This window comes from Phragmites australis, chromosome 2 (genome assembly GCF_958298935.1).
Source record: "Phragmites australis chromosome 2, lpPhrAust1.1, whole genome shotgun sequence".
Taxonomy (NCBI): domain Eukaryota; kingdom Viridiplantae; phylum Streptophyta; class Magnoliopsida; order Poales; family Poaceae; genus Phragmites; species Phragmites australis.
Window position 1 is genome coordinate 4283999 of NC_084922.1, and position 24721 is coordinate 4308719.

General features: G+C 53.0%; 1 protein-coding gene across 1 annotated transcript; it reads right to left on the reverse strand.

The window, feature by feature from the left end:
* Positions 1-19816: 19816 nt before the first annotated feature.
* On the reverse strand, positions 19817-23498 carry LOC133895419 (U-box domain-containing protein 4-like). The gene is made up of 2 exons (XM_062335723.1): positions 23121-23498; positions 19817-21005 (listed from the first exon to the last, which is right to left on the reverse strand). The coding sequence occupies exons 1-2, from the start codon at positions 23402-23404 to the stop codon at positions 20204-20206; spliced, it is 1086 nt and encodes a 361-aa protein (XP_062191707.1). The 5' UTR covers positions 23405-23498; the 3' UTR covers positions 19817-20203.
* Positions 23499-24721: the final 1223 nt, after the last annotated feature.

Genomic DNA, 24721 nt, shown 5'->3' on the forward strand with positions numbered 1-24721 from the left:
CATCATAGGCATATACTAATGACAAATCTAACATACCTTAGGGAATTTTAAAAAACCACATACAGACTGTAGCAACGATATTGGTATGTACGATAATGTCTCTCAGGGATGTTACTGGTTACAAGAATGTTTGTCTATCCTAGAGCTTTGGGCTTCTTGTTCTTCGGTGATCTCAGCTTCTGTGTTTGTACTGAACCTCTGTCTTGTTTCTTAGCTCTGAGTGTTCGAATCCGGCCTCGAGAGAGAGTCTGGATTCGGGGTCTTGAGAGAATCAGAGAGAGTGTCCGCGTCCGCCGGCTCCTCTTAAATACTCGCCGACAGTGGCGTGCCCCGGAAGGGATGGCACGAATTTCAAGGCACCATAAATGGAAAAGCAACCATCATGGGCTGCTGCGCGAAGTGACGGGGGGGGGGGGGGGGGTTGAAAACGTGCCCCCGCCCGGTCTCGGTTGTCATAATGGCTGTCGGTGTATCAGGAACCGGGGGTCCCTGAGTCCCGAGGCCAGGCCAGCCATCCACCACGTGTCGCCATCCCGCGAGGTCCCTCCTGCGGGGTGAGGAAAGTTCAAAGTCCCGGGAGAAGGTGCTCGGGGCCACAGTCCCTGGTCCCCGAGCACCCCAGTTCCCCGATGATCCGCAGAGTCTAAGTACCGGGAATAAAGTGCTCGGGGAGGTGCCCGGTCACCCCCGAGCACCCTAGTCCCCCGACGATCAGAAGAGCTGAGTGCTCGGGAGAGAGTGCTCGGGGCTGCACGTGGTAGCCCCCGAGCACTCGGTCTCCCGAAAGACCTGTGCAAAAGTGCTCGGGAGGGAGTGCTCGGGGCTGCACGTGGCAGCCCCCGAGCACTCGGTTTCCCGAAGGTTCGTGCAAGAGTGCTCGGGAGAGGGTGCTCGGGGAGGTGAACAGTACCCCCGAGCATTCAGTACCCCGAGGGCAAGGATAGGCATTCTCGGGAGAGAGTGCTCGGGGAGGTGAACAGTACCCCCGAGCACTCGGTGCCCCGACGACTCAGAAAGACCCCCGAGGCACCCGCCGATGGGGTGTCAATCAGTCAGAGGTCTGAGGCCGCATTCAATGAGCGTGCGTGGCCTGACATCCCCAACTGCTCCCACCGCGGTGTCAGTTCCTGCCATGTTTTGGCAGAGAGGCGTGGGGCCATTAATTGCACGGGTCCCGTCCCGTATCCTCCGGTGTGTCTCGGGATAACATCGCCAGGATCAAGGCGTTCCATCTGCCGCCCTGCTGTGGCAGAGGAACAAGACAGGGCGGGCACGCCGGGTTGCTCTACGGCGCCCGTTGCCAGGGCGTTTATGGTGACAGGTGACCGAGCGTGCGCCACGTTTTCCACCCCCGGTCACTTCACCCAGAAGAAATGATGACGACTTTTCCAGTCGCGGCGCCTCAAAACTTGTGCCCCCCTCCTTCCCGTTCGGGGCATGTCTCGGCCGGCGAGTGCATAAAAGAGCCGGCAGCACAGAAGAGAAGGATACATCCGAAAGGGGGCCCAAAAAACAAACCATCGAAAGAAAGACCCAACAAGCGAACAAGAGAACACATAAGCATCAAGAACCGAACCATAGACCAACCCAAGGCACAGTCCCTGCCCAAGAACAAGGAGCCTCAAGCTCTTAGTTAGACAAATATTCTTGTAACCAGAAACATCCTTGAGGGATTTCCTCAGGGCAGTTATTACATTCATACAGGAGTAGTGTATTACGCTTCCGTGCGGCCCGAACCTGTCTAAATTCCGGTGCATTATTCTTCTTGCACTAGGTCTTCATCCCCCACCACTGGCCGTTGCATTCACTTCCACCTCCATTTATTTCTCCGATGAACTTATTCAGGATCATCCCCTCGGCCGAATCTCTAAAAAGGGGTCTCTCGGGATCCCTGCGATAGGAGTTAATCCTCCGACAGCTGGCGCGCTAGGTAGGGGGGAACATCCCTGAATCTGTTTGTTTGTTTTCTCCCACAGAAAAAATGGCCGGTGGTCACCGCCTCCAGTGTTCCGGCTCCAGTTCCAGCGAGGAAATACAGCCCCTCGCACAGGAGGTCTTAGCCGCTGCTGCGTCCCAGCAGCAGCCGCAATCTGCACGTGCGGCTTTCCCCTCCCAAGGGGACCAAGGCGCTGGGCCCAGCAGGGCCGCTGTCGCCGCTGCCGGTGCACCTTCCGACCCCCAGCAGGTGGTCGAAACCCCGGCCGCCAGGTCCGCCTCTGGACAGCGCCGGGCGCCCCTCCGGCGTAGGCTCGCTTTCAGCGAGGCCGGCCACGGGAGCGCGCTGCTTGCGGCGCACGCTCTCTTCAGGCATCCGCCTGTCCAGGCGACTCCGAAAACCCCGGAAGGCCGCTGGATCCAAGAAGTCGCCGCCCTGGTCGGCACTGCTCGCCGCCAGGTGCTGGCCGAGAATTCTCGCGCCACCACCCAGCGTGGCGCCACCCGAACCGGCCCATCAACGGGCAACGTTCGCATAGGCCGAGGGGCCTCCAGGCGGAGCGCCACCCCCCTGGACGCGTCCGAAGCCCAGGACCTCCGCTTGCGCCTCAACGAGCGGAGGGGCCACGAAGATCCGCGCGTCACCCTCGAGCGCCAGCGGGAGACCCGGCAGGAGGCCGAGGCTGAGGACCAAGCTTCCTCTTTTCCGGCCCACGACCGCGAGGATTCCTCAGCTCGCCGGCGTTCTCCGCCAAGGAGCGCTGCCCGCGCCACGGGGTACGGCACCGGTTGTCGTGCCTTCACTACTGAGCTCCGTCAGGTAAAATGGCCCTCCAAGTTCCGCCCTGAGCTGCCGGAGAAGTACGACGGGTCCATCGACCCCGTCGAGTTCCTCCAAATCTACACTACGGCCGTCCAGGCGGCCGGAGGCAGTGAAAAGGTGATGGCAAATTATTTCCATGTTGCCTTGAGGGGCTCCGCCCGCTCTTGGCTCATGAACTTACCCCCAGGATCTATTAGCTCCTGGGATGACCTCTGCCACCAGTTTGTGGCTAATTTTCAGGGCACGTTCACGCGCCCCGGCTTGGAGTGCGACCTCCATGCCGTCAAGCAGCAGGAGGGGGAGACGCTGTGGCGCTTTATCCAGCGCTTCAGCCAGGTCCGCAACACCATCCCGCGGATAGCCCCTCACGTTGTCATCATCGCCTTCCGGCAGGACGTTCGCGATGAGCGGATGCTCGAAAAGCTAGGTACGCATGAAATCGAGACCACTGCGGAACTCTTCGCACTGGCCGACAAGTGCGCCAAGGCGGCGGATGCCCGGGCGTGGCATGCTCCGCACCCCGAGTGCCCCGCCGCCGACCAGCCAAGTTTTTCCCGCTCTGACAGGAGGGAAAAGAAAAAGAGAAGAAAGCGCGAGGCCGCTCCTGTCGAGCCGGCCCAGGGCCCCGTCCATAGGCCGGCTCAAGAGCCCGACCAAGAGCCCGACCGCCGGCAAGAACGCCGGGCGGCCGCCGACAGATGGCCTGCGCCCGCGAGGGCCTCGGCTAGGGCCCCTCCTAGGGCTCCAGCTCCCGCAAGGGCCCCGGCACCTGCAAGGGCGCCAGCTCCAGCAAGAGCCCCGGCTCCCGCCCGGGCTCCTGCTCCAGCGAGGGCCTCCGCTCCCGCGGGGCCCGAGCCAGGCAAATGGTGCCCCATACACCAGACCAGATGGCACGATCTCACGGAGTGTCGTACGGTCAAAGGCCTCGTCGAGCAGCGCCAGCGGGAGCGCGACGAGTCCCGCGGGGGAGGCGATGCTGAGGCCGCCCCCGGCAACACCGAGCTCGGCTTCCAGGAACCCGAGCATACCATCGCCTTCATCGACGGAGGCGCCTACACGCCTTCCTCGCGGCGTGGCATCAAGACCATGCGGCGCGAGGTGTGCTCGGCAACCCCGAGCGAAGAGGCCGCCAGGCCCCTGAGGTCGTCGGACGCTCCGATCATGTTCAGTATAGCCGACCACCCCTCCAGTACTGCAGGTGTGGGGCGACTACCTTTGGTAGTGTCCCCCACCATCTGCAATGTCAAGGTCGGCAGGGTGCTGATTGATGGGGGCGCAGGCCTCAACCTCCTCTCCAAGGAGGCATTCGAAAAGCTGCATGTGTCCTCCAGGCGCCTAAATCCATCGCTTCCATTCTGCGGAGTGACACCCGGGCACTCCCTGCCCCTCGGGCAGGTCGAGTTACCCGTGACCTTCGGGAGTCGGGACAACTTCCGCACGGAAAACGTCCTCTTCGACGTTGCGGAGCTCCCCCTCCCCTACAACGCCATTCTCGGGCGCCCGGCGCTCGCCAAATTCATGTTGGCCGCGCATTATGCGTATCTCACGGTTAAGATGCCGGGCCCAGCAGGCCCCATCTCCGTGACTGCCGACTCCGGTGACGCCGTTTCCTGCGCCGAGCAGTCGTACATGGCTTTGGTCTCAGCCCAAGCCGAGGTCGAAGGCTGCCCAGGGGGCCCGGGACCCTCTTCATCCAAACCCCGACTCGCCGCCGACGCCTCTGTTCCTATGAAGGAGGTCGTGGTGGGCGAAGACGCTTCCCAGGTCGTCCGAATCGGCGGTGACCTGGGCGGTAAATAGGAAAGCGCGCTCGTCACCTTCCTCCGGGCTAACGCCGACGTGTTTGCCTGGCAACCGTCCGACATGCCCGGGATCCCTAGGGAGGTGATTGAGCACCACTTGGCTGTGCGCCCGGACGCGCGCCTGGTGAAGCAGAAAGTCCGGCGACAGGCGCCCGAGCGCCAGGAATTCATCCGGGAGCAGGTCAGCAAGCTCCTCGACGCCGGATTTATCTGAGAGGTCCTCCACCCCGAGTGGCTGGTGAATCTAGTTATCGTCCCGAAGGCCAACGGCAAGCTCCGCATGTGTGTGGATTACACCGACCTAAATAAGGCTTGCCCTAAAGATCCTTTTCCCTTGCCCCGCATAGATCAAATTGTAGATGCAACTGCGGGATGTGATCTTTTATATTTTTTAGATGCAAACTCTGGGTATCACCAGATCCGCATGGCCGTAGAGGACAAAGAAAAAAACTACTTTTACCACCCCGGTGGGGACTTATTGTTATATGTCTATGCCTTTTGGTTTGCGCAATGCTGGGTCTTCTTTCCAGCGCGCCATTCGCATTACCCTTGATTCGCAGGTTGGCCGCAACGTCGAGGCGTACATCGATGATCTCGTGGTCAAGTCCCGAGACCGCGCCACCCTGCTCGACGACCTTGCCGAGACTTTCAACAGTCTCCGCACTACCCGCCTAAAGCTCAACCCCGAGAAGTGTGTCTTAGGGGTACCCGCGGACAAGCTCCTCGGTTTCTTGGTTTCCAGCCGAGGAATCGAGGTCAATCCAGAGAAGATCCGGGCCATCGAGCAGATACGACCTTCGGCTCGACTCAAGGAGGTCCAGCGTCTCGCCGGCTGCATGGCGGCCCTCGGGCGTTTCATCTCCAAACTTGGAGAGCGGGGGCTCCCCCTTTTCAAGCTCTTGAAGAAGACCGGTCATTTCGACTGGACACCGGAGGCCGAGCAGGCCTTCCGCAATTTGAAGAAGTACCTCACCTCACCGCCCGTGCTGGTGGCTCCATCCGAAGGCGAGCCACTACTACTTTATGTATCGGCCACTCCTCAGGTCGTAAGCATGGTGCTGGTGGTGGAGCGCGACGAGTGCGCGGGGCCAGGTGCTGGGTCTCAGCTCCCGGCCGCCCCCGGGCACTCCCCAGTCCTCGCGGCTCCCCCCGAGCAGGGGGTCGAGCCCGAGCACTTGGCTCCCCCCGAGCAGGGGGTCGAGCCCGAGCACTCGGTTCCTCCCGACCAGGGAGTCGAGCCCGAGCACCTGGACAGCCCCGACCACGCCGCCGAGCCTGGGGGCTGCGACAGCCCCTCGGGTGAGGCCGCGGTCCGGGCCAGTCGGGTACAACGACCGGTGTACTTCGTCAGTGAAGTCCTCCGGGAGGCCAAAGCAAGGTACCCCCAGGCTCAGAAGCTGCTCTACACCGTGCTCATCGCTTCCCGGAAGCTGCGCCACTACTTTCAAGCGCACAAGGTCTCGGTGGTTACCACATATCCACTGGGGCCCATCCTCCAGAACCGAGAAGGCACCGGGCACGTCGTCAAGTGGGCAGTGGAGCTGGCGGAATTCGACCTGCACTTTGTCAGTCGCCAGGCAATCAAAAGCCAGGCGCTCTCTGATTTCGTGGCGGAGTGGACACCCGTCCCCAAGGTCATCCCAGAAGAGACTTCTGCATATCCCGGGCACAATACGCCTGGGTACTGGATCATGCACTTCGACAGTTCCCTCTCGCTGAAAGGCGCGGGGGCCGGAGTGGTTCTCACCTCCCCAACGGGTGAAGAACTCCGGTACGTCGTGCAGCTACAGTTCCGCGCATCCAACAACATGGCGGAATATGAAGGCCTCATCGCCGGCCTCCGAGACGCGGTGGGCCTCGGGATCCGTCGCCTCCTGGTCAAGGGAGACTCCCAGCTGGTGATCAACCAGGTATCCAAAGAGTATCAGTGCACGGATCCTCAAATGACGGCGTACGTGGCAGCAGTCAGGAAGCTGGAGAGGCGCTTCAACGGCCTGGAATTGCGGTACATCCCTCGCCGCGACAACGCTCTGGCCGACGAGCTCTCCCGCCTGGCCTCCTCCTGTGCGCGCGTCCCTGCCAGAGTTTTTGAAGAAAGACTTACACGGCCTTCCGTCTTGCCTGCCGAACAGGACGAAGGGGAAACCTCGAACTCAATTCAGGGGACCCCGGCGGTGCCCTCAGTGGGAAGCCTCGTCAGGGTGCTGCCGTCCGGCGAGTGCGCTGCACTTGCTGAATGTTCTCAAGATGCCTCGTGGATGGACGACATCCGAGGGTACTTGAAGGAAAAGTTCCTTCCTGGGGATGAGGCGTTTACCGAAAGAGTTGCTCGGCAGTCCAAACGCTATGCCATAGTAGATGGGGATCTCTACCGGCGTAGCGCAGGAGGCATCCTCCTGAAATGCATCTCCCGGGCAGAAGGCGGCGAGCTCCTCGCTGAGATCCACGAGGGCGAGTGCGATGGCCATTCATCGTTCCGCACGCTGGTCGGAAAGGCCTTCCGGCAAGGTTTCTACTGGCCTACAGCCCTCCAGGATGCTTCCGAGCTGGTTCGACACTGTAGAGTGTGCCAGTTCCACGCAAAGCAGATTCACTAGCCAGCTCAGGCTCTCCACACCATCCCCCTGTCATGGCCTTTCGCGGTCTGGGGGCTGGATATTCTGGGTCCATTCCCCCGAGCAATCGGGGGCTATGAGTACCTCTACGTCGCCATCGACAAGTTCACCAAGTGGCCGGAGGCGGTCCCAGTAATCAAGGTGACCAAGAACACGGCGCTCTAATTTATCTGCGGCATCACCAGTCACTTTGGTGTCTCGAACTGGATCATCACCGACAACGGCACTCAGTTCACTAGTGCCCTGTTCCGGGACTACTGCGAATACCTCGGCATCAAGCTCTGATTCGCCTCCGTCGCTCATCCCCGGAGTAACGGGCAAGTTGAGCGCGCCAATGCGGAGATACTGAAGGGCCTCAAAACCCGGACCTATAACGTGCTCGCAAAGCACGGGAAGGGATGGGTGGATGAGTTACCCGCCGTGTTATTGGCTAACCGGACCACGCCAAGCCGCGCTACCGGGGAGACTCCTTTCTTCCTCGTGTATGGCGCTGAGGCGGTCCTCCCCTCCGAGCTCACTCTAGGCTCCCCTCGGGTGCTTGCATACTCTGAGGGTGAGCAGGAGCAGCAGAGGCGCGATGACGTCGACTACTTGGAAGAGCGCCGGCGGCGCGCCGTCGTCCGAGTAGCCCGCTACCAGCAAAGCCTGCGGCGCTATCACCAGCGCCACGTCCGGGCACGGTCCTTCGAGGTGGGGGACCTAGTTCTCCGACGCGTCCAGTCATGCGAAGGAAAGAATAAGCTGTCCCCTATGTGGGAAGGTCCCTTCACCGTGATCGGGGTCCCGCGAGAAGGTTCTTTCAGGTTGGCGGCAGAAGACGGGCAGCCGCTTTCCAACCCGTGGAACATCGAGCACCTACGCAGGTTCTACCCGTAGATGGCCATGCTCGCGGCTCAAGTCAACCAGGCCGGGGGCTTCCCCCCCCCCCCTCCCCCCCCCGCCCAAGTTGACCGGGGGCTACCACTAGCTGGGTAAGTCACCCAACCTTGTAAAAATTGTCAATTCAGTATAAATGTTAATGTGCAATCGTGTGTCAATTTCATTTTTCTGGATTCCATATGTTTAACCTGTCTGATGAGATGCTCGATTGTGCGAGAAAAGTTCGCTCTCTCATTTTCCCCGCTGATAAAAGAATCCCGATCGGTATGCGCACGGGCAGTTGCCGCTGGCTTACGTCTGATGTGGTAGGCTATGGTGTTCGGTGTCGTGGTGGATCTCCCGGGCACTACCGAGTCCCTGGGCGCTCTAGGTAATCCTATCGCTCGAGCTGCTCGAGTAGTCCGGAGCCTAGGCCCCAGGGGCGGGCTGTCGGTGCTCGGTCTGGTCTGTCATACCCGGGCGCCACCGAACCATAGGACCTCTGGGTTATGCCTCTACCTGCTCTTGTCCGCCGGTCTGGGTATTCGAGAGGTCTCGAGTCGAAAACGAGAGCAGTCTATAGCAAGTACCGCACTAACAGAGCGCACCAAACAAGGATTTTCTCCATTCTCTCTTAAGTCACAGATCGACAATCGAAGCAAAGGCAGCTCGACCGTGAGGGCCTTGATACCTAGGTCGCTGCTCGGCCCCAAGGGTCCCCAGGTGGTCCTACCGCTTAAGCACGAGTGGTCGAGATCACCCAACCCCGGGCTCCTCGCGTGCCCCTTGATGCTCGGGCGCCCCGGCTGCGGGAACCAAGTCCCCGGGCACCCCGAGCTCGGAGCGCACGCCCCTCCTGGATCGGATTGGCCGAAAGACCGACAGTTGTCCGATGAGTGGTTAAATTCAGACGAATTTACGATCAATAATATTTTGTTCCCGAGTCATCCTCGGGGGCCCTCGCATTTTATTTGCCCGGTGAGATGGTCTCCTCGCACACAAAACCCTACCGTGTGTCCACTTTTTCCTAGAACGACAGAACGGTCCGCAGAAAGGTGCACCGTGCGTGCGGTAATGTCTGATCGAAGTCTTTCATGGTGGTCGTGGTGTTCGGTCTGCTTTTAAGGACCCTGAGCACTACCGAGTCCCTGGGCGCCCTGGGTAATCCTATCGCTCGAGCCACTCGAGTAGTCCGGAGCCTAGGCCTCAGGGGCGGGCTGTCGGTGCTCGGTTCGGTCCGTCTTAAGCTCAGGCACCACCGAACCATGGGGACTCTTGGTCGCATTTCCGCCCGCACGTGTCTCCGGTCTGCTGACTGAGTGGTCGCAAGGTGAAAAAGTGTTCATCGGCCATGGCGTGCTCCGTGCTGGATCGACCTATCTCCCGAGCAAGGAAGTTCGTGTCTTTGTCCTTTGACTTAGCCGATGCGGACTCGCGAGGGCTCGGGGGCTGAACGCGCCGAGAAGGATGATCGGGACGACTTCGTTCTCGGGGATGGAAAGGTCGGATCAAACCAACTAAGTACTCCTCGGGGCATCAAGGCAGAACATCAGAAACAACGTCAAACACTCAGAAGAAACGATAAGTACTCAAGAATATCGGAGTTGCGAGCCCAAAGAAAAGCTTCCATTATATTTACAAAGGGAATACAAGCATTTTTAAGGGATCACTCCCGTATTTACATCAAGTCAAAGACAAAAATAAAAGAAGAGGAAACTACTACAAAAGCCTAATCGGAGGCAGAGTCGGCGTCGGAGTCGTCTTGGCCATTCCCGGGGGCTGGCGGCGGTGGCACTTCCAGCCAGAAACCGGCCGCCACCTCGGCAGCGGTGTTCCGAACCGCTTCCCGGGCGGCCTCTCCCTCGGCTTCGACTACTCCTTCCCGCGCTGGCTCCAGCGGGAAATTCGAGTCTCTGCTCCGGTAGCAGGCCAGAACATGCTCGGCCACCGCTTGGGCCAAGCCGCGTCCTTCCCGGGCGGCAAGTTCCTGGACGGCCCAGGGCAGCGCCTCGAGGCGCTCGCAGACTTGCTGGAGTCCCAGGACGTGTCGTCCGAGGGCGTTGCCTTTCTCGTCCACGACGAGTCGCCCAAGGTCAGCCCTCGACACGGCCCGCCACATCCGCCGGAGTACGTCCTCCAACATCTGCTGCAGGTTGACCCGCGCGACAAAGGCAGCCTCGAGCTTCTCCTTCGCGGTCCGCAGCTGCTCCTCGAGACCCTGGCCCCCGGCCGCGCCAGAAGAGCCGGCGTCGGGTGCAGGGCCGACGGCTTGCTTCGCCTGCGCCACCAGTTCGGACAGAGCCCGCTCGCGGGCGGTCAGCTCCGCCTCATGCTTAGCGTTCTGCTCCTCCCTGGTAGCGACGGCTGCCGCCGCCTCGGCAGCCTCACCCTCCCGGCGGGTTAGCAAGTCCTCCCGGGGGCCCAGGTCCACCGTCGTAATCTCGACGTCGAACTCCCGGATGGCGACGTCCTCCTCCCAGAGTCGGAGGTCCACTTCGGTGTTCTGGAGCTCCGCTGCCTAGCGCTGGAAGTCGGCGTACGCCCGGTCGATCTCGCTCTCCCGAAGGGTCAGGTCAGCTTTGTGGGCCTCCTCCGCCCACTCGCGGCTCGCTACCGCCTCCTCCCGCTCCTGCACTTGCCTCTCCCTGGCGAGGGCCTCGGCAGCTTTCTGCCGCGATGCCTCAGCCAGGCGGGCGGCGTCTTCTCGCTCCCGCGCAGCTTCTGCGTGGGCGCTCCCCAAAACCTCCCGCTCCGACGCGATCTCCGCGCGGGTATCCTCTAAAATTTTCTGCTCCCACGCGGCCGCCGCGCGGGCCTCCTCCATAGCGCTTCGCTCCTCCTCGTTGGCGACGCGCTGCGCGGCGAGGCGGGATTCGAAGACGCGCCGGGCGGTCGTAAGCTGCGCCCTCTCTGAGTCCAGCCTGGCGCACTCCTTCGCAAGCTGATCCTCCTTCGTGTCCACCGCCGTGCCCAGCCGCTCGACCGCCACCTAGACGCACTCGATCACGACCAGGAAGGGGTCGGCAGGCCTGCCGGGCGCCGGTTGGGCGCTGTTTTCCCCGCAACCCTCCTCTGGGGGGTTCGGGGTCCCCGAAGGCTGCAGCACCATCATCCGCCCCGGGCTCGGCATGCCCGGGGTAGGTTCGACCGGCGCCGAGGGCTCGGGCGACGGCTGCGTCCCCGCCATGTCCGTTGGCTCTGCCACGGTCGCCGAGTCCGCCGTCCTCACCTCGGCCGCTGCGTCCGCCGTCCTCGCCTCGGCCGCCGCTTCCGCCTTCCTTGCCTCGGCCGCCGCGTCCGCTGGCCCCGCGACGTCCGCCGCGTCCGCTGGCCCCACCCCCATCGCCGCGTCTGCCTGCCTTGGCTCCGCCGGCCGGCTTGGCTCGGGTGTTGGCGCCGGCGCCGGCGCTTCTTCAACCTCGGTGGCGCCCGTGGGCGGCCTGCAGGAGAGAGACGAAGATCAAAACAAAAGCTTAGTTCAGGCGAAGCGCGCCCAAGAAAGAGCGAAGAATGAAACTTACGCAGTCGTAGTCCCCCGGTACTGCCATTTGGCCGCCGGAAGCCTGAACTCCGGGCCCGACAGTGCCGGCCCGGAGTCCTCCCTTCTCCTCTTCCGCCGGGGGCTCGGCGGGGCCGCCGCGCGGTCTTCGGGCGCCGGGTCAGGCCCCATCCGAACGAGACATGGCTCCAAGACTGGGAACGCCGCCGCTGCCGATGGCGACGGCGGGGACTCTGGCGCGGGAATGTATAGACGGGGGCGCTTCCCCCGGTCCTCCGGCGCCGCCGCCACTGCCGATCCTTCTGGTGTCATCTCTGAAAGAGCTCCGGCACTCTTCCCTGTGACGCCGTCCGGGTGTCGATTCTCCAGTGAAAACGCAGTGCGAATTGCTAGATTTATTCAGAAATGAGATGCGAAACGGATTTTTTAAAATAATATTATTTTATTAGAAAATTATAAAAATATTATCTAAAATCAGTAAAATGAGTAAATAAGTACATGTCGGTACGCGAAGTACCGACTTAGGGCCTTTCGATTCTCCGCGTGCTGACAACCTACGTGGTAGTAGGCTCGTGAACCTGTTGGCATGCAAATGCGGTCAAATAGGCATGTCGGCACTCCATGTGCCGACAGACCCCCGCGTACCTGCGGACATGTTGTCGACCGAGGGTACGAGCCTACAAACCTGCAACACGTGTGTCCTGACAAGTAAACTTTTTGTTTTTGTTTTCTTTGGGAAAAGAAACATTTTTAATGGGATGGTAAATAGCAGTGAAATACGTTTATAATATTGAAATGTTAAATTGTGCGAAGCACCGATGGGGCAAGGAACGACTCTAACAACGACAGTGTCATGTTCGGTACAATTTTCATACCATCATAGGCATATACTAATGACAAATCTAACATACCTTAGGGAATTTTAAAAAACCACATACAGACTGTAGCAACGATATTGGTATGTACGATAATGTCTCTCAGGGATGTTACTGGTTACAAGAATGTTTGTCTATCCTAAAGCTTCGGGCTCCTTGTTCTTCAGTGATCTCAGCTTCTGTGCTTGTACTGAACCTCTGTCTTGTTTCTTGGCTCTGAGTGTTCGAATCCGGCCTCGAGAGAGAGTCTGGATTTGGGGTCTTGAGAGAATCAGAGAGAGTGTCCGCGTCCGCCGGCTCCTCTTAAATACTCGCCGACAGTGGCGTGCCCCGGAAGGGATGGCACGAATTCCAAGGCACCATAAATGGAACAGCAACCATCATGGGCTGCTGCGCGAAGTGACGGGGGGGGGGGGGGGTTGAAAACGTGCCCCCGCCCGGTCTCGGTTGTCATAATGGCTGTCGGTGTATCAGGAACCGGGGGTCCCTAAGTCCCGAGGCCAGGCCAGCCATCCGCCACGTGTCGCCATCCCGCGAGGTCCCTCCTGCGGGGTAAGGAAAGTTCAAAGTCCCGGGAGAAGGTGCTCAGGGCCACAGTCCCTGGTCCCCGAGCACTCCAGTTCCCCGATGATCCGCAGAGTCTAAGTACCGGGAAGAAAGTGCTCGGGGAGGTGCCCGGTCACCCCCGAGCACCCTAGTCCCCCGACGATCAGAAGAGCTGAGTGCTCGGGAGAGAGTGCTCGGGGCTGCACGTGACAGCCCCCGAGCTCTCGGTTCCCCGAAAGACCTGTGCAAAAGTGCTCGGGAGGGAGTGCTCGGGGCTGCACGTGGGAGCCCCCGAGCACTCGGTTCCCCGAAGGTTCGTGCAAGAGTGCTCGGGAGAGAGTGCTCGGGGAGGTGAACAGTACCCCCGAGCACCCGGTACCCCGAGGGCAAGGATAGGCATTCTCGGGAGAGAGTGCTCGGGGAGGTGAACAGTACCCCCGAGCACTCGGTGCCCCGACGACTCAGAAAGACCCCCGAGGCACCCGCCGATGGGGTGTCAATCAGTCAGAGGTCTGAGGCCGCATTCAATGAGCGTGCGTGGCCTGACATCCCCAACTGCTCCCGCCGCGGTGTCAGTTCCTGCCATGTTTTGGCAGAGAGGCGTGGGGCCATTAATTGCACGGGTCCCGTCCCGTATCCTCCGGTGTGTCTCGGGATAACATCGCCAGGATCAAGGCGTTCCGTCTGCCGCCCTGCTGTGGCAAAGGAACAAGACAGGGCGGGCATGCCAGGTTGTTCTATGACGCCCGTTGCCAGGGCGTTTATGGTGACAGGTGACCGGGCGTGCGCCGCGTTTTCCACCCCCCGGTCACTTCACCCAGAAGAAATGATGACGACTTTCCCAGTCACGGCGCCTCAAAACTTGTGCCCCCCTCCTTCCCGTTCGGGGCATGTCTCGGCCGGTGAGTGCATAAAAGAGCCGGTAGCACAGAAGAGAAGGATACATCCGAAAGGGGGCCCAAAAAACAAACCATCGAAAGAAAAACCCAACAAGCGAACAAGAGAACACAGAAGCATCAAGAACCGAACCATAGACCAACCCAAGGCACAGTCCCTGCCCAAGAACAAGGAGCCTCAAGCTCTTAGTTAGACAAATATTCTTGTAACCAGAAACATCCTTGAGGGATTTCCTCAGGGCAGTTATTACATTCATACAGGAGTAGGGTATTACGCCTCCATGCGGCCCGAACCTGTCTAAATTCCGGTGCATTTACTTCTTCTTGCACTAGGTCTTCATCCCCCACCACCGGCCGTTGCATTTACTTCCACCTCCATTTATTTCTCCGACGAACTTATTCAGGATCATCCCCCAGTCGAATCTCTAAAAAGGGGTCTCTCGGGATCCCTGCGACAGGAGTTAATCCTCCGATAATGGCGTTCTGCAACGGGCGCCACGGAGAGGGTCCACCGGGCAGCCACCGAGCAGCCCAGCGTGCTCGCCCGGTCTTGTACGCCTTACACAGCAGGGCGGCAGGCGGGGCGCCTTGGGCCTCGCGATGCTATCCTGAGGCGCGCCGGATGACGTGGGATGGGACCCGTACATTAAATGTCCCCACACCGTCCTGCCAAAATGTGGCAGGTACTGACACCGAGTGGGGCTAGAGCAGTTGGAAGTGACAGGCCACGCGCCCTCTTAAATGCGGCATCGGGCCTTTCACTGGCTGACACCTCACTGCTGGACCTTTGTGGGGGCCACCGGCGAAGGACTTCTTAGGTCGTCGGGGAACCGAGTGCTCGGGGGTCACTGTTCACATTCCCGAGCACTCTCTCCCGGATATGCCCTTTCTTGATCCTCGGGGAACCGAGTGCTCGGGGGCCACTGTTCATGGTCCCGAGCACTCTCTCCTGGAATTAACTATTCAGGTCCTCGGGGAACCGAGTGCTCGGGGGCCGCTGTTCACGGCTCCGAGCGCTCTCTCCCGGAACTATCTTCCTTGGGTTCCTCGGGGTACTCGGGTGCTCGGGGGCCGCTGTTCGCAGCCCCGAGCACGCCCTTCCCGATACTCGGCTTTTCTGGTCGTCGAGGGATTTGGTTGCTCGGGGGCCACTGTTCATGGCCTCGAGCACTCTCTTCCCGGCACTTGGTCTTTGCGGATCATCGGGGAACTCGGGTACTCGGGGACCACTGTTCATGGCTCCGAGCACCCCCTCCCGGGACTTAGTCTTCTTGTACCTCACGGAGATGATCCCCGCGGGAGGGCGCCACGTGGAAAACTGCTGGCCTGGCCTCGGGACTCGGGACCCCTGGTTCCTGATTCACCGACAACATGAAATACTCAAGGATTTACATCAACCAACATACAATGGACGAACTTATTACCTTAGGATCCAACGGTGATCAAGCCTCCAGAAGTACATAGATGCAAGGTGGGTGCAGCTCGGAACCCTCCAAGTGTGATCGATGATCTCCATACCTGAAAGCAAAAAAGATTCTACTACACAACATAATAAATATCATATGCACATAGTAATAAAACTCAAAAAGTGTAAAAAAATCGAACTCGGAGTAAATAAAACTGAACGAATAATAAGTTCGTACATTGTATGTTTCAACACTTAGACACATAGTCCGAATAAGTGCCAACAAAATCTATATTACAACATAGTCTGAACATTACAATAATTTGATATATTTGACAATATTGTGAAAATGTTGCACCAATTCGATACATATCATCACATAGTCCGAATATGACACCAGTTCAACACATAATACAACATAGTCTCAATAGTTCAACACTTAGACTCATAGTCCGAATAATATATCCCTTTAACACAAAATACAACATGGTGCCAATATTACAACAGCTCAACACATAGTCTCATGAATATTACAAACTGGTTTTAAGCACTTAGTAATACAACATAAAGAATAGACACTACGAACTTCAAATCGGAGTCTCATTTGCAACGTTTTTCTTCTTCTTCAGCTTGCGGACCGACACACACCTCACCTGCTCGCTTGACGCTAGAGTCTCCACCGGATATTGATCACACTACACCCTTGAATGCGGGCCTCTGCATATCAGACACTCCTTACAGGCTTGTGTCTCCTTAGTAGCGTCTATGTCATTCCTGATACACCAAGTCTTGCATCGCCCTTTTGTGTTAACCTTATTGTTTGGGTTTGGAATCCAAGTTGGCCCATTCTCAGATGGCTTTGTGAAATCCATTACCGCCCACCACCCAAGCAACTCGACGCGCCAAGTACCTTCTATGGCTTCTTTCCGGTAGTACGGTGACACGAAATGCTCCAATTCGATGTTTCCCTTCGTGCAACAAGCTACCACATGAGTGCAAGGCAAATGCATCAGAGATGGCTTGTTGCAGGAGCATTGACACTTATTGTCCGTCGGTCACAAGCTACATTCCATAGTTATTTCATGCCTTCCGAAGCCAAGTTCGCTCTTATCTCGAACAACACCTCGAAGACGTGCTGACGGTTACCAACAGCTAGAACCATGTGCATTTGGCCCTTCCCACTCTTCTCTTCCATGTAAGATGTTATCTTCTCTGTGTACACCCTCCGTGGGTTGACCATGTGTAGCGATGCCTTGCTGTAACAATCTTGGAGGTATCACTGCGTTCCACGAGTGACTTCCTCCATAATTGCCACCAATGACAGTGACATATTCCCCTTAATTACCCAATTGTACACCTCTGCAACGTTAGTTGTCATAATACCATAACGTGAACCATCAGTGTCTGCAATGAGTGCCTATTTCTTCAATGGCTCATGTTTGATCCAGTCGAAGAAACACTTAACCCTCCTTCCACCTTTCTTCCTCCTCGTCACACTTTGCAACTCCAGTGGTAAAGGCTCTAAGCCCTCCAGCTCCTCCTCTATTGGAACAATTGGCTTCTTCAAAACTTCTTCCATGTGCCTACAAGTTAGGATATCCAGCTCTTGCCACAAAGCATTAAACTTCCATCTTTGGTTTGCACAACTTCTTAAAAAGATTCATCAACACCTTGCTATTGAATTGTTCGTAGAAGTTTGATCCTAGATGTTGCATGCACCAACGGCTATGCAAATCCGGCCACGGCAATACCCCACCTACACTACTATGTAATGTGTTGATAGCATGTATGACAGTCGTGGAGGACGCACACATTTGACATGTTACCAACAACACTTCTCTTAACCCACTGCAGAAACCACAACCAACCCTCCATAGACTCACGTTCGACAAATGCAAAAGCTAAAGACACAACCTGATTCTCACAATCTACCCCAATATGAGTATATGCCCCCTATACTTGCTTGTGAGGAATGTTCCGTCCACGTACATCACTGACCAACAATGTTTGAAAGCCTCGATCATACAACCGAATGAACAGAATGTTGGCTGAAGCACTCAATCTCCATTCTGATTGACAAAGTCATGAGTAGCAATGCAGGTGTCCAGGTTCCTCCCTTGAATAACCTCTAGTAGTGAAGGTAGTTTATGGTATGAGTCCTTATATATGCCAAACCTCTTCTCTAACATCTTCTGCTTCGCTCTCCAAGCGGAACCACAGTCTCCTCCTCACCGACAACATTTTCACCAACAACTTATGTCGTGCTAGGGCCAACTTTTGTCGAACCAACATCGCTCGCTTCTACAACAATGCATTGGGAAAAACCCCATCTCAACCTCAGTATCGCAAATTGCTGTTATCACTTGGAATATTTAAGATATCAAAGCTCCCACTACCACCTGGTTTCACGATGCCTATGAATTAGAACCTTCACCGTCAACTGCTGATGTGCCGAACTAACTTGCAGCACATTAGACAACCACCCAAATACTTTGACCTGCCTCATCTCTACCGGATTATTCAATCTAGTATGCACATACTAAAAGTTACTAAAATCCACCCCACTGTTATATTACATAACATATCCACGGCCGTAAAAAATCATGAACCTACTACAATCGACATCCCTGATTCAACATATAATGCTAATATTCTGTCAACTAAAATAACTCTAATGAATTTACAAATTATTCTAATATCACTATAAAACGCTAAATATTCTTCTATCAGCTTTCTAAATATTTGAACCGCCAAGTTCAATGTTGAATATACCATGATTTCTATATAGTCTATAGATTACAGCTCTAAACATTCTTCTCTGATTATCCAAAATCCTCTAAAACTCTAATCCTATATTTCTACGTAATCGAATTCAACTATTGAACTCTAAATATTCTAATTATCTAATCCCAAATGAACCATGAAATTACTATTATAATTTCATACCTAAATTTTATAAATTTCCTATGTTTCTAAATCCTGGTCTTTTTTAATATATTCTAACATAACTATTAAACACTAAATATTTATCCTTAATTTCCTACCGAAATCCTATTCTATTTTGTTCTAAAAATTCTAATATTATCGGTTGTTGCTACATATTTTTCTAACTTTTATATTCCTATGTTTCTAAAATTCTCTATTCCTATGTCTCCAATATTTTCTATTTCTATGTCTCCAATTTTTTTTAATCTACTCTAAATCTAGGTCCCTATTCCAATTTTCTACAACTATTTCCACCTATATTTCTACTCTATGTCTCTATTTGTTTTTTTTTCTAATCCACATCACTATTCCTATTTTCTACAACTATATAAATTTTCTAATCTACTATAAATCTATGTCTCTATTTATATGTTTCTACAAGTTTGTACCTAAGTTTCTAGCTAAATTTTCTACAACTACCTAAATTTTCTATGTCTCTATGCCTATTTTCTAAAACCAAAAAAATATTGTTGGGTGCCGTCGTGCTGTCACCGACCTTCCCTCACATCGTGCCTCGCTGCCCCACGTCGGCCGTCACTTCCCACCGCGCCACTGCCTCTCACCGTCGCATCAGTCTGAGATGGCGTGTGTCAATTGAAGCGAGAGTAAGAGGATGAAGAGAGAAATCGGCGGGCGACATATTAATATAGGAGTGCCAATAGACCTTTACGATGCCCTGAAATCCTACGTGGCGCCAGCCACGCACTAGGTCGCGTAGTTATTTTTACTAGGACTTTTATAATTTAATCAATCTTTGTCTCGATTTTAATAAAAAAGATATTTTCCATAAAATCTAAATTGTAACAATTGAGGTCCGAGGCTCAATCGATACTCCTGCTACTGGAAAACAATTCAAAATCTACACACGCGAGCTAGTCAACACTCCATATATGGACATGTACCTATTTTTGCAATTTATTGATTTTGGATAATATTTTGTAATTTTCTAATAAAATAATATTATTTTAAAAAATCGTGCGAAACGAGGGGTGCAGAAGGTTCGCACGCGAAAGCTACCACGCCAACACCTTTCGGACGACTGATCCGCCGATGGATAACGTGATAAAGTTGCACTGCATTATCAAGCTATGATGAAAGAGACGAGAAGAAAGCAGACATGGTTGGGCGATCTTTCGTGTTGTCAAATTAGCCATGATCGCATCCTATAAACTAACAAGGCCGGCCAATGAGACAAAAAGATCCTTACACACTAAGAAAACGATATGTTATTACTGGCATGCTTTGGAAGTTGGAACTGCATTATGGAGTATGAAACAGTATTCAAGGCATAACTGAAAGAGATTTATCTAGCTGATAAAGTCTCAGATATTATTCAGTGAGCTGAAACAAAGTTACTTTCATTGCAGCCTGACCAAATCCAGAAATGATTCCTACGTGGAAATCGAGACACGGCCACTCAAGAGGCAAAGTACACAACAATCGTGTATGAAAATACGTACAACAAACATATCAGCATAATCATAGTCAGAGGCTGGTCAGACTGAAAACAAAGGTGATTGATTTTGCTTGCCAGGACAAAAGGAAGACATGTATAATCACTAAACAGAAAAGTGTGGTCAGAAATCAACAGAGAAGTTTAAGACACTAGTTACTAGTTATTCAGACATGAGGAATGGGATCTTTACTTTATATACAATCCATTCCTCAAAGGAAATGTCTTTCTTTTTTCTCGTCTTTTTATTTTTGCACCTTTTCTTGTGATACATGCAAAACCTTGGGAAGGGAAAATAACAACGAGAAGAAAATTCTGTCCTCTTTCTTCAGAACGACACACAAGATTGGCAAGTGAAATGGAGAAGGAACTACGTCAAGAGATTCAGGTATACAAGGGCTTAGACCGGTCACTCGGTCCTGTCAAGGCCTGGACCGGCATCACCAGCAATCTCATTATTTCCACTATTTTCTATTTCCATTGCAAAATGAGGCGGTCACCTGGAGTAACTTCACGCGAAAGAAGCCCGGCGCTGCAAATGCTTCAGGCTCTGCTCCATGCTGACCTTAACCATCTCAGCAAGCATCTTCTTGGCTTTCCCACCACGGTCTTCACCATCTATTTGAGATGCAATGTTGGTTACGATGTTCTCGAGCGTGTCTGGCTGCAACCTTGATCTTGAATACGGTGAGTTCCGCAACAAGTCAAGAAGAACATGAGCCTTCACTCTAGACTTGGGTGTACCATGGACTGTGAGCTCAAGAAGACCAGGAATTGCCCCTTCATTCAGAATTAGGTCTCTATATTTACTGCGATCGCTTTCGCACATTGTCAGTAGTGCTCCCACAGCATGCTCTCTACCCTGAAGGGAGCCCTCCTCGAGTACCTCCACAATGGTGAGGACTCCACCTTCCTCAGATATCAAGGCCACCTGACCTTGATTAAATGCAAGCAATGATTCCAGAAGGGCACAGCATTTGTCGGCTGTTTTGGAGGACCTCTTGCCACCCTTTAGTAACTCTATCAAAGGGGGAATAGGTTGAACAGAAAGGATGGCTTGAAGGTTGTCTGTAATCGTGGAGAGGTTGTAAAGAGCCATTACTGCATCATTCTTGGCTTGTGGATTCCCTTCTTTGAGAACTTTTACAAGTAGAGGGATTATTCCTGAAGCACTTAAGATAGGTTTATTTGTGGATGAGGCCGAGAGTGTAAGGAGAGCAGCAGTTGCATACTCCTGCAAATCTAGATCACTTGACTGCAAATAACCAAGTAGTGGCTCAAGTGCACCAGCATCCACTATCTTGATCTTATTCCTGCATAGATGGAACAACCATAAGTTGAGGAACAATCTATGTCATAATAGTCCTCAGAAAGCTAAATATTGATGAGAAAGATTACAACACAGACACATTCATATATGTAAGTATATTAAATTTGAGAACATTTAAGCAAACAAAGGTGTCCTGATATATCTTCTCAAATGAATAACACGTCACTCTTGCATTATCTACTTAAGCTGAAATCACATAAAAAGCTGAACAAGGTCAGTAGTGGCAAAAAAATGCACACTCGTTTGAAGAAAACAAATGCAGATTTACACTTTGTCTGCTACATGAATAATCACTGGCACAAACAAGACATGCATCATAGTTAAACTATGGCAGAGATGAACTGTGAGCAAGTACAAGGTCCACAGAGAGTGTCATGTGCCCCTAATTTACCACAAGAACTCAAAACAGTGCCAGGCCGATCCACACTCCATAGCTAGGCCAGGCCAGCTATTGCAGAGATCTAAATTTAAGGCTTTGCAACCACTTGGGTAGTTTCCCAAAGGTCATTCAAGTAGACCATGTGAGATTTTATAAATTCCACTGATTGAATATTGCTTCTCTAAGTCCAGTTTCATGCTCTGAAAAGAGTACCATAAATGTGCGATATGGGCACCTAAACTATGTAACGGACAATACATGGTCCAGAGGTGAGGAACTAGAGGCCTTGAATATCTAATGGCTTAACATAGCTTGTCCTATCTGCGCTAGCCCAGAAAGCACAACAACGTCTAAAAGGGATGTATCATATACGATCTCATAGACAAGAACTTGATTCTCCTACTATATGAACAGTTGATTCCACTACCACCAGTCAATAGAAGCCATCAGATTCTTGACAATGGATTACATGAACATAGCAATGGTGTTGAATTAACCACTTTTCTATCCTTGTGTTTGCATCTAGTACTGCAAGGATTTAGGGGACATAGGAACGAAACGGTTCGGGTACATGGCACCATACTGGTCTGGCTTCCTCTTTAGCTACATGCCACAGTTTGGCACGAGGCCTACCAAGAAACATGAGGACAGCATGCTTGGATATGTATCTAGACAATTAGGTCACGGCATGGGCACAAAATTTCTAGAGGAGGTACATGATAACTGTATCTTGACCACGGCAGTTGAAAAGAGGGAAGAAATATTAGGCAGCCCAAGAAACCTTTTACAGATAAAACATTTTTCAAACTCCCGGTGTTCGATTTTTCTTAGAAGCAGCCAACCAGGGCAGGTGGTTGGCAGCCTTAGGTCAGCTTCAAAATCAAACCAACTGCTTCTTGCAGCATCTAAACATGTTGCTATTTCCAAGAAATTTATACCACGATCTAGGAATCCCAGATTGGTTGAAGGGTCATCGGAATATCTCTGTGCTACCAGCAAATACTCTGCTGAGCGTCTAAAAAAGCAACAGGGCACCTTACCTGTTTGATGATGATGACGACGACGACTATAGATAGAAATCCGGTGCCAAGTTATCCTAAAGGGTTTCATAGAATATGCTTGCGAACATATCTGTAAATACTACTAAGCTGTATGATTCAAGGACGATGTTCAGTTTGCATCACGGTAAAATCAATCAGATAACGTAGCAGTGATACAGATTTTACTAATGATCAGTATAGGATTGAACTTCATCCAACAATACAACTCTGCAGTCTTTCGGATAAAGTGGATGACAACACAAGGAAGGATTTTGGCCTTTTTTTTTACCGGAAGAAAAATAAACTAGTTTGATAAGCCCCCGTGACTAAAAAATTGAAAGGGAACATAGCAAAATCAGTTCAATAGGTGCCGATTAAGACGATTAAATAGGCTATGCTGGAACGAGTCGATAGAAACTGCAACTTTCCATAGGATTTGGGGCGCCTATGCCAGAAAAATCAAGCAGTCGAAGAGGATTTTAGTCATTTTACCGAATTTAGAGTAAAACGGATCAAACTTTCGAAAAGATCAATAGAGCACTTCACCCCGAAATCAGCAAAGTTTACCGAATTTATCGAAGGAGTCCGTCACAAACTAGATTTTCTCCCTTTTAAGAAAGAAAAATATCAGAATCACAAAGACGACAAGACAAGGAAGGGTTCGCGGTTCCCCACGCACCTCTCGTCCCTGACGGCGAGGTTGAGCAACGCGAGGAGCGCGGCCTCCCCGGCCTCAGGCGCGCCCGAGCGGAGCATGGCGACGAGCGGCTCGACGGCGGCCGCGAGCTTGCGGCGGTGCCTGGCGGAGGCCCTGGTGAGCCTCCGCACCTCGCGCGCCGCGTCCACCTCCCCGGCGCGCACCCGGTCGACGAGCGCCCGCAGCGCCGCCGCCTCGGACGGCCGCTCCGCCGCCACGGGCGACGCCTCCCCGGAGGACCCCGCCTCCGGCGACTCCATCTCCATGCACGCGTGCGACACGGTCGCAGGGGTCCTTGCCGCGTCTCTCTCTCTCTGCGTCGCTCGGCGGGGGGCTTGAGAGAGAGACGGGGAGGGAGGTGAGGCAAGCCCCTTCGCTTCTTATTTGGAGTCAGGATTGGCGACGAGAGGGGAGCTAACTGACGGTGACGACGACGACGACGACGGCCGTTAGCTGCCTTCTCCGTTCCGTTCCGTTCCATCCCGTTGGGTTTCTCGTCCTTGCTTTTTTTTTTACTGCTTCCGGTGCAGTGTTGTCCCAGGCAGCCGTAGGCCCGTAGCCCGTGGACAGAACTGCTACGGTCACGTGGTGCAAGGTGATCTACTTTCTAATCCTGTATCGTCTTTTAGTTTCGACTTATTTTTTATTCTGATTATAGATTTTAGTCAAAAAATAAAAATAGAAATAAATGATCATAATATAAAAATTGATTCTCATAATTTATAAATTAATTATACTAAAAAATTTCATAACCTAATACAAAGAAACTTTCATAAATTCTAGAGACTTGAACTGTAATCTCACAATCTAAAGTTAAAACAAACATATCTTTGTTTGGGTTACGGGTCTTTAGATTGCTATCAATGAACTAAAAATTCATTTTTCTCATCCATTTTGAATTTTTTTATGCAAACAAATGAACTAAAGATAGTTAAAAGTACCATAATGTTTACCTATTGGCACGGCCAGTTGGGGTGCTATGAGTTCCACCTACTAGTTCTTGCATACAGTCATACAATGCAATATTGTGTAGAGTAAATTTTATAAAACTATATATACTTTGGTAAAACTATAGATTTTAAGGAGCCGTTCCTAACTCTATTATTATGACGACAGAGTCTCACGTGTAGTCTCACAGGAGCTATCAACTCATAAAGCGAACTGTCCGTAAGATTATAAAACTACGTATACTTTAGCAAAATTATCGCATATTGTAAATTACATATTTAAGCAATAGTTTCATTAAATATAAATTTAGAGTTATTTTTATCATAAAACTATAAATTTTATCGTAGACCTGTTAACCTGACGAATAGATCCCGCTTGCAGTCACATGAACTTCCGGACGATCCGTTTCATGAGCTGGTAGCTCCTACGAGACTGCAAGTAGGCTACGATCGTCATGATAATGAGGTTGTAAACAGCTCATCTAGAATCTATAGTTTTACCATAAAATCGACGCTAAATTTGTATTTTTTAGAAATTATTGTTTAAATGTATAGTTTTGCGATAATTTTATCAAAATATTTGTAGTTTTGAGATAAAATTGGTATTAAACCTGTAATTTTATAAAACTATTACTT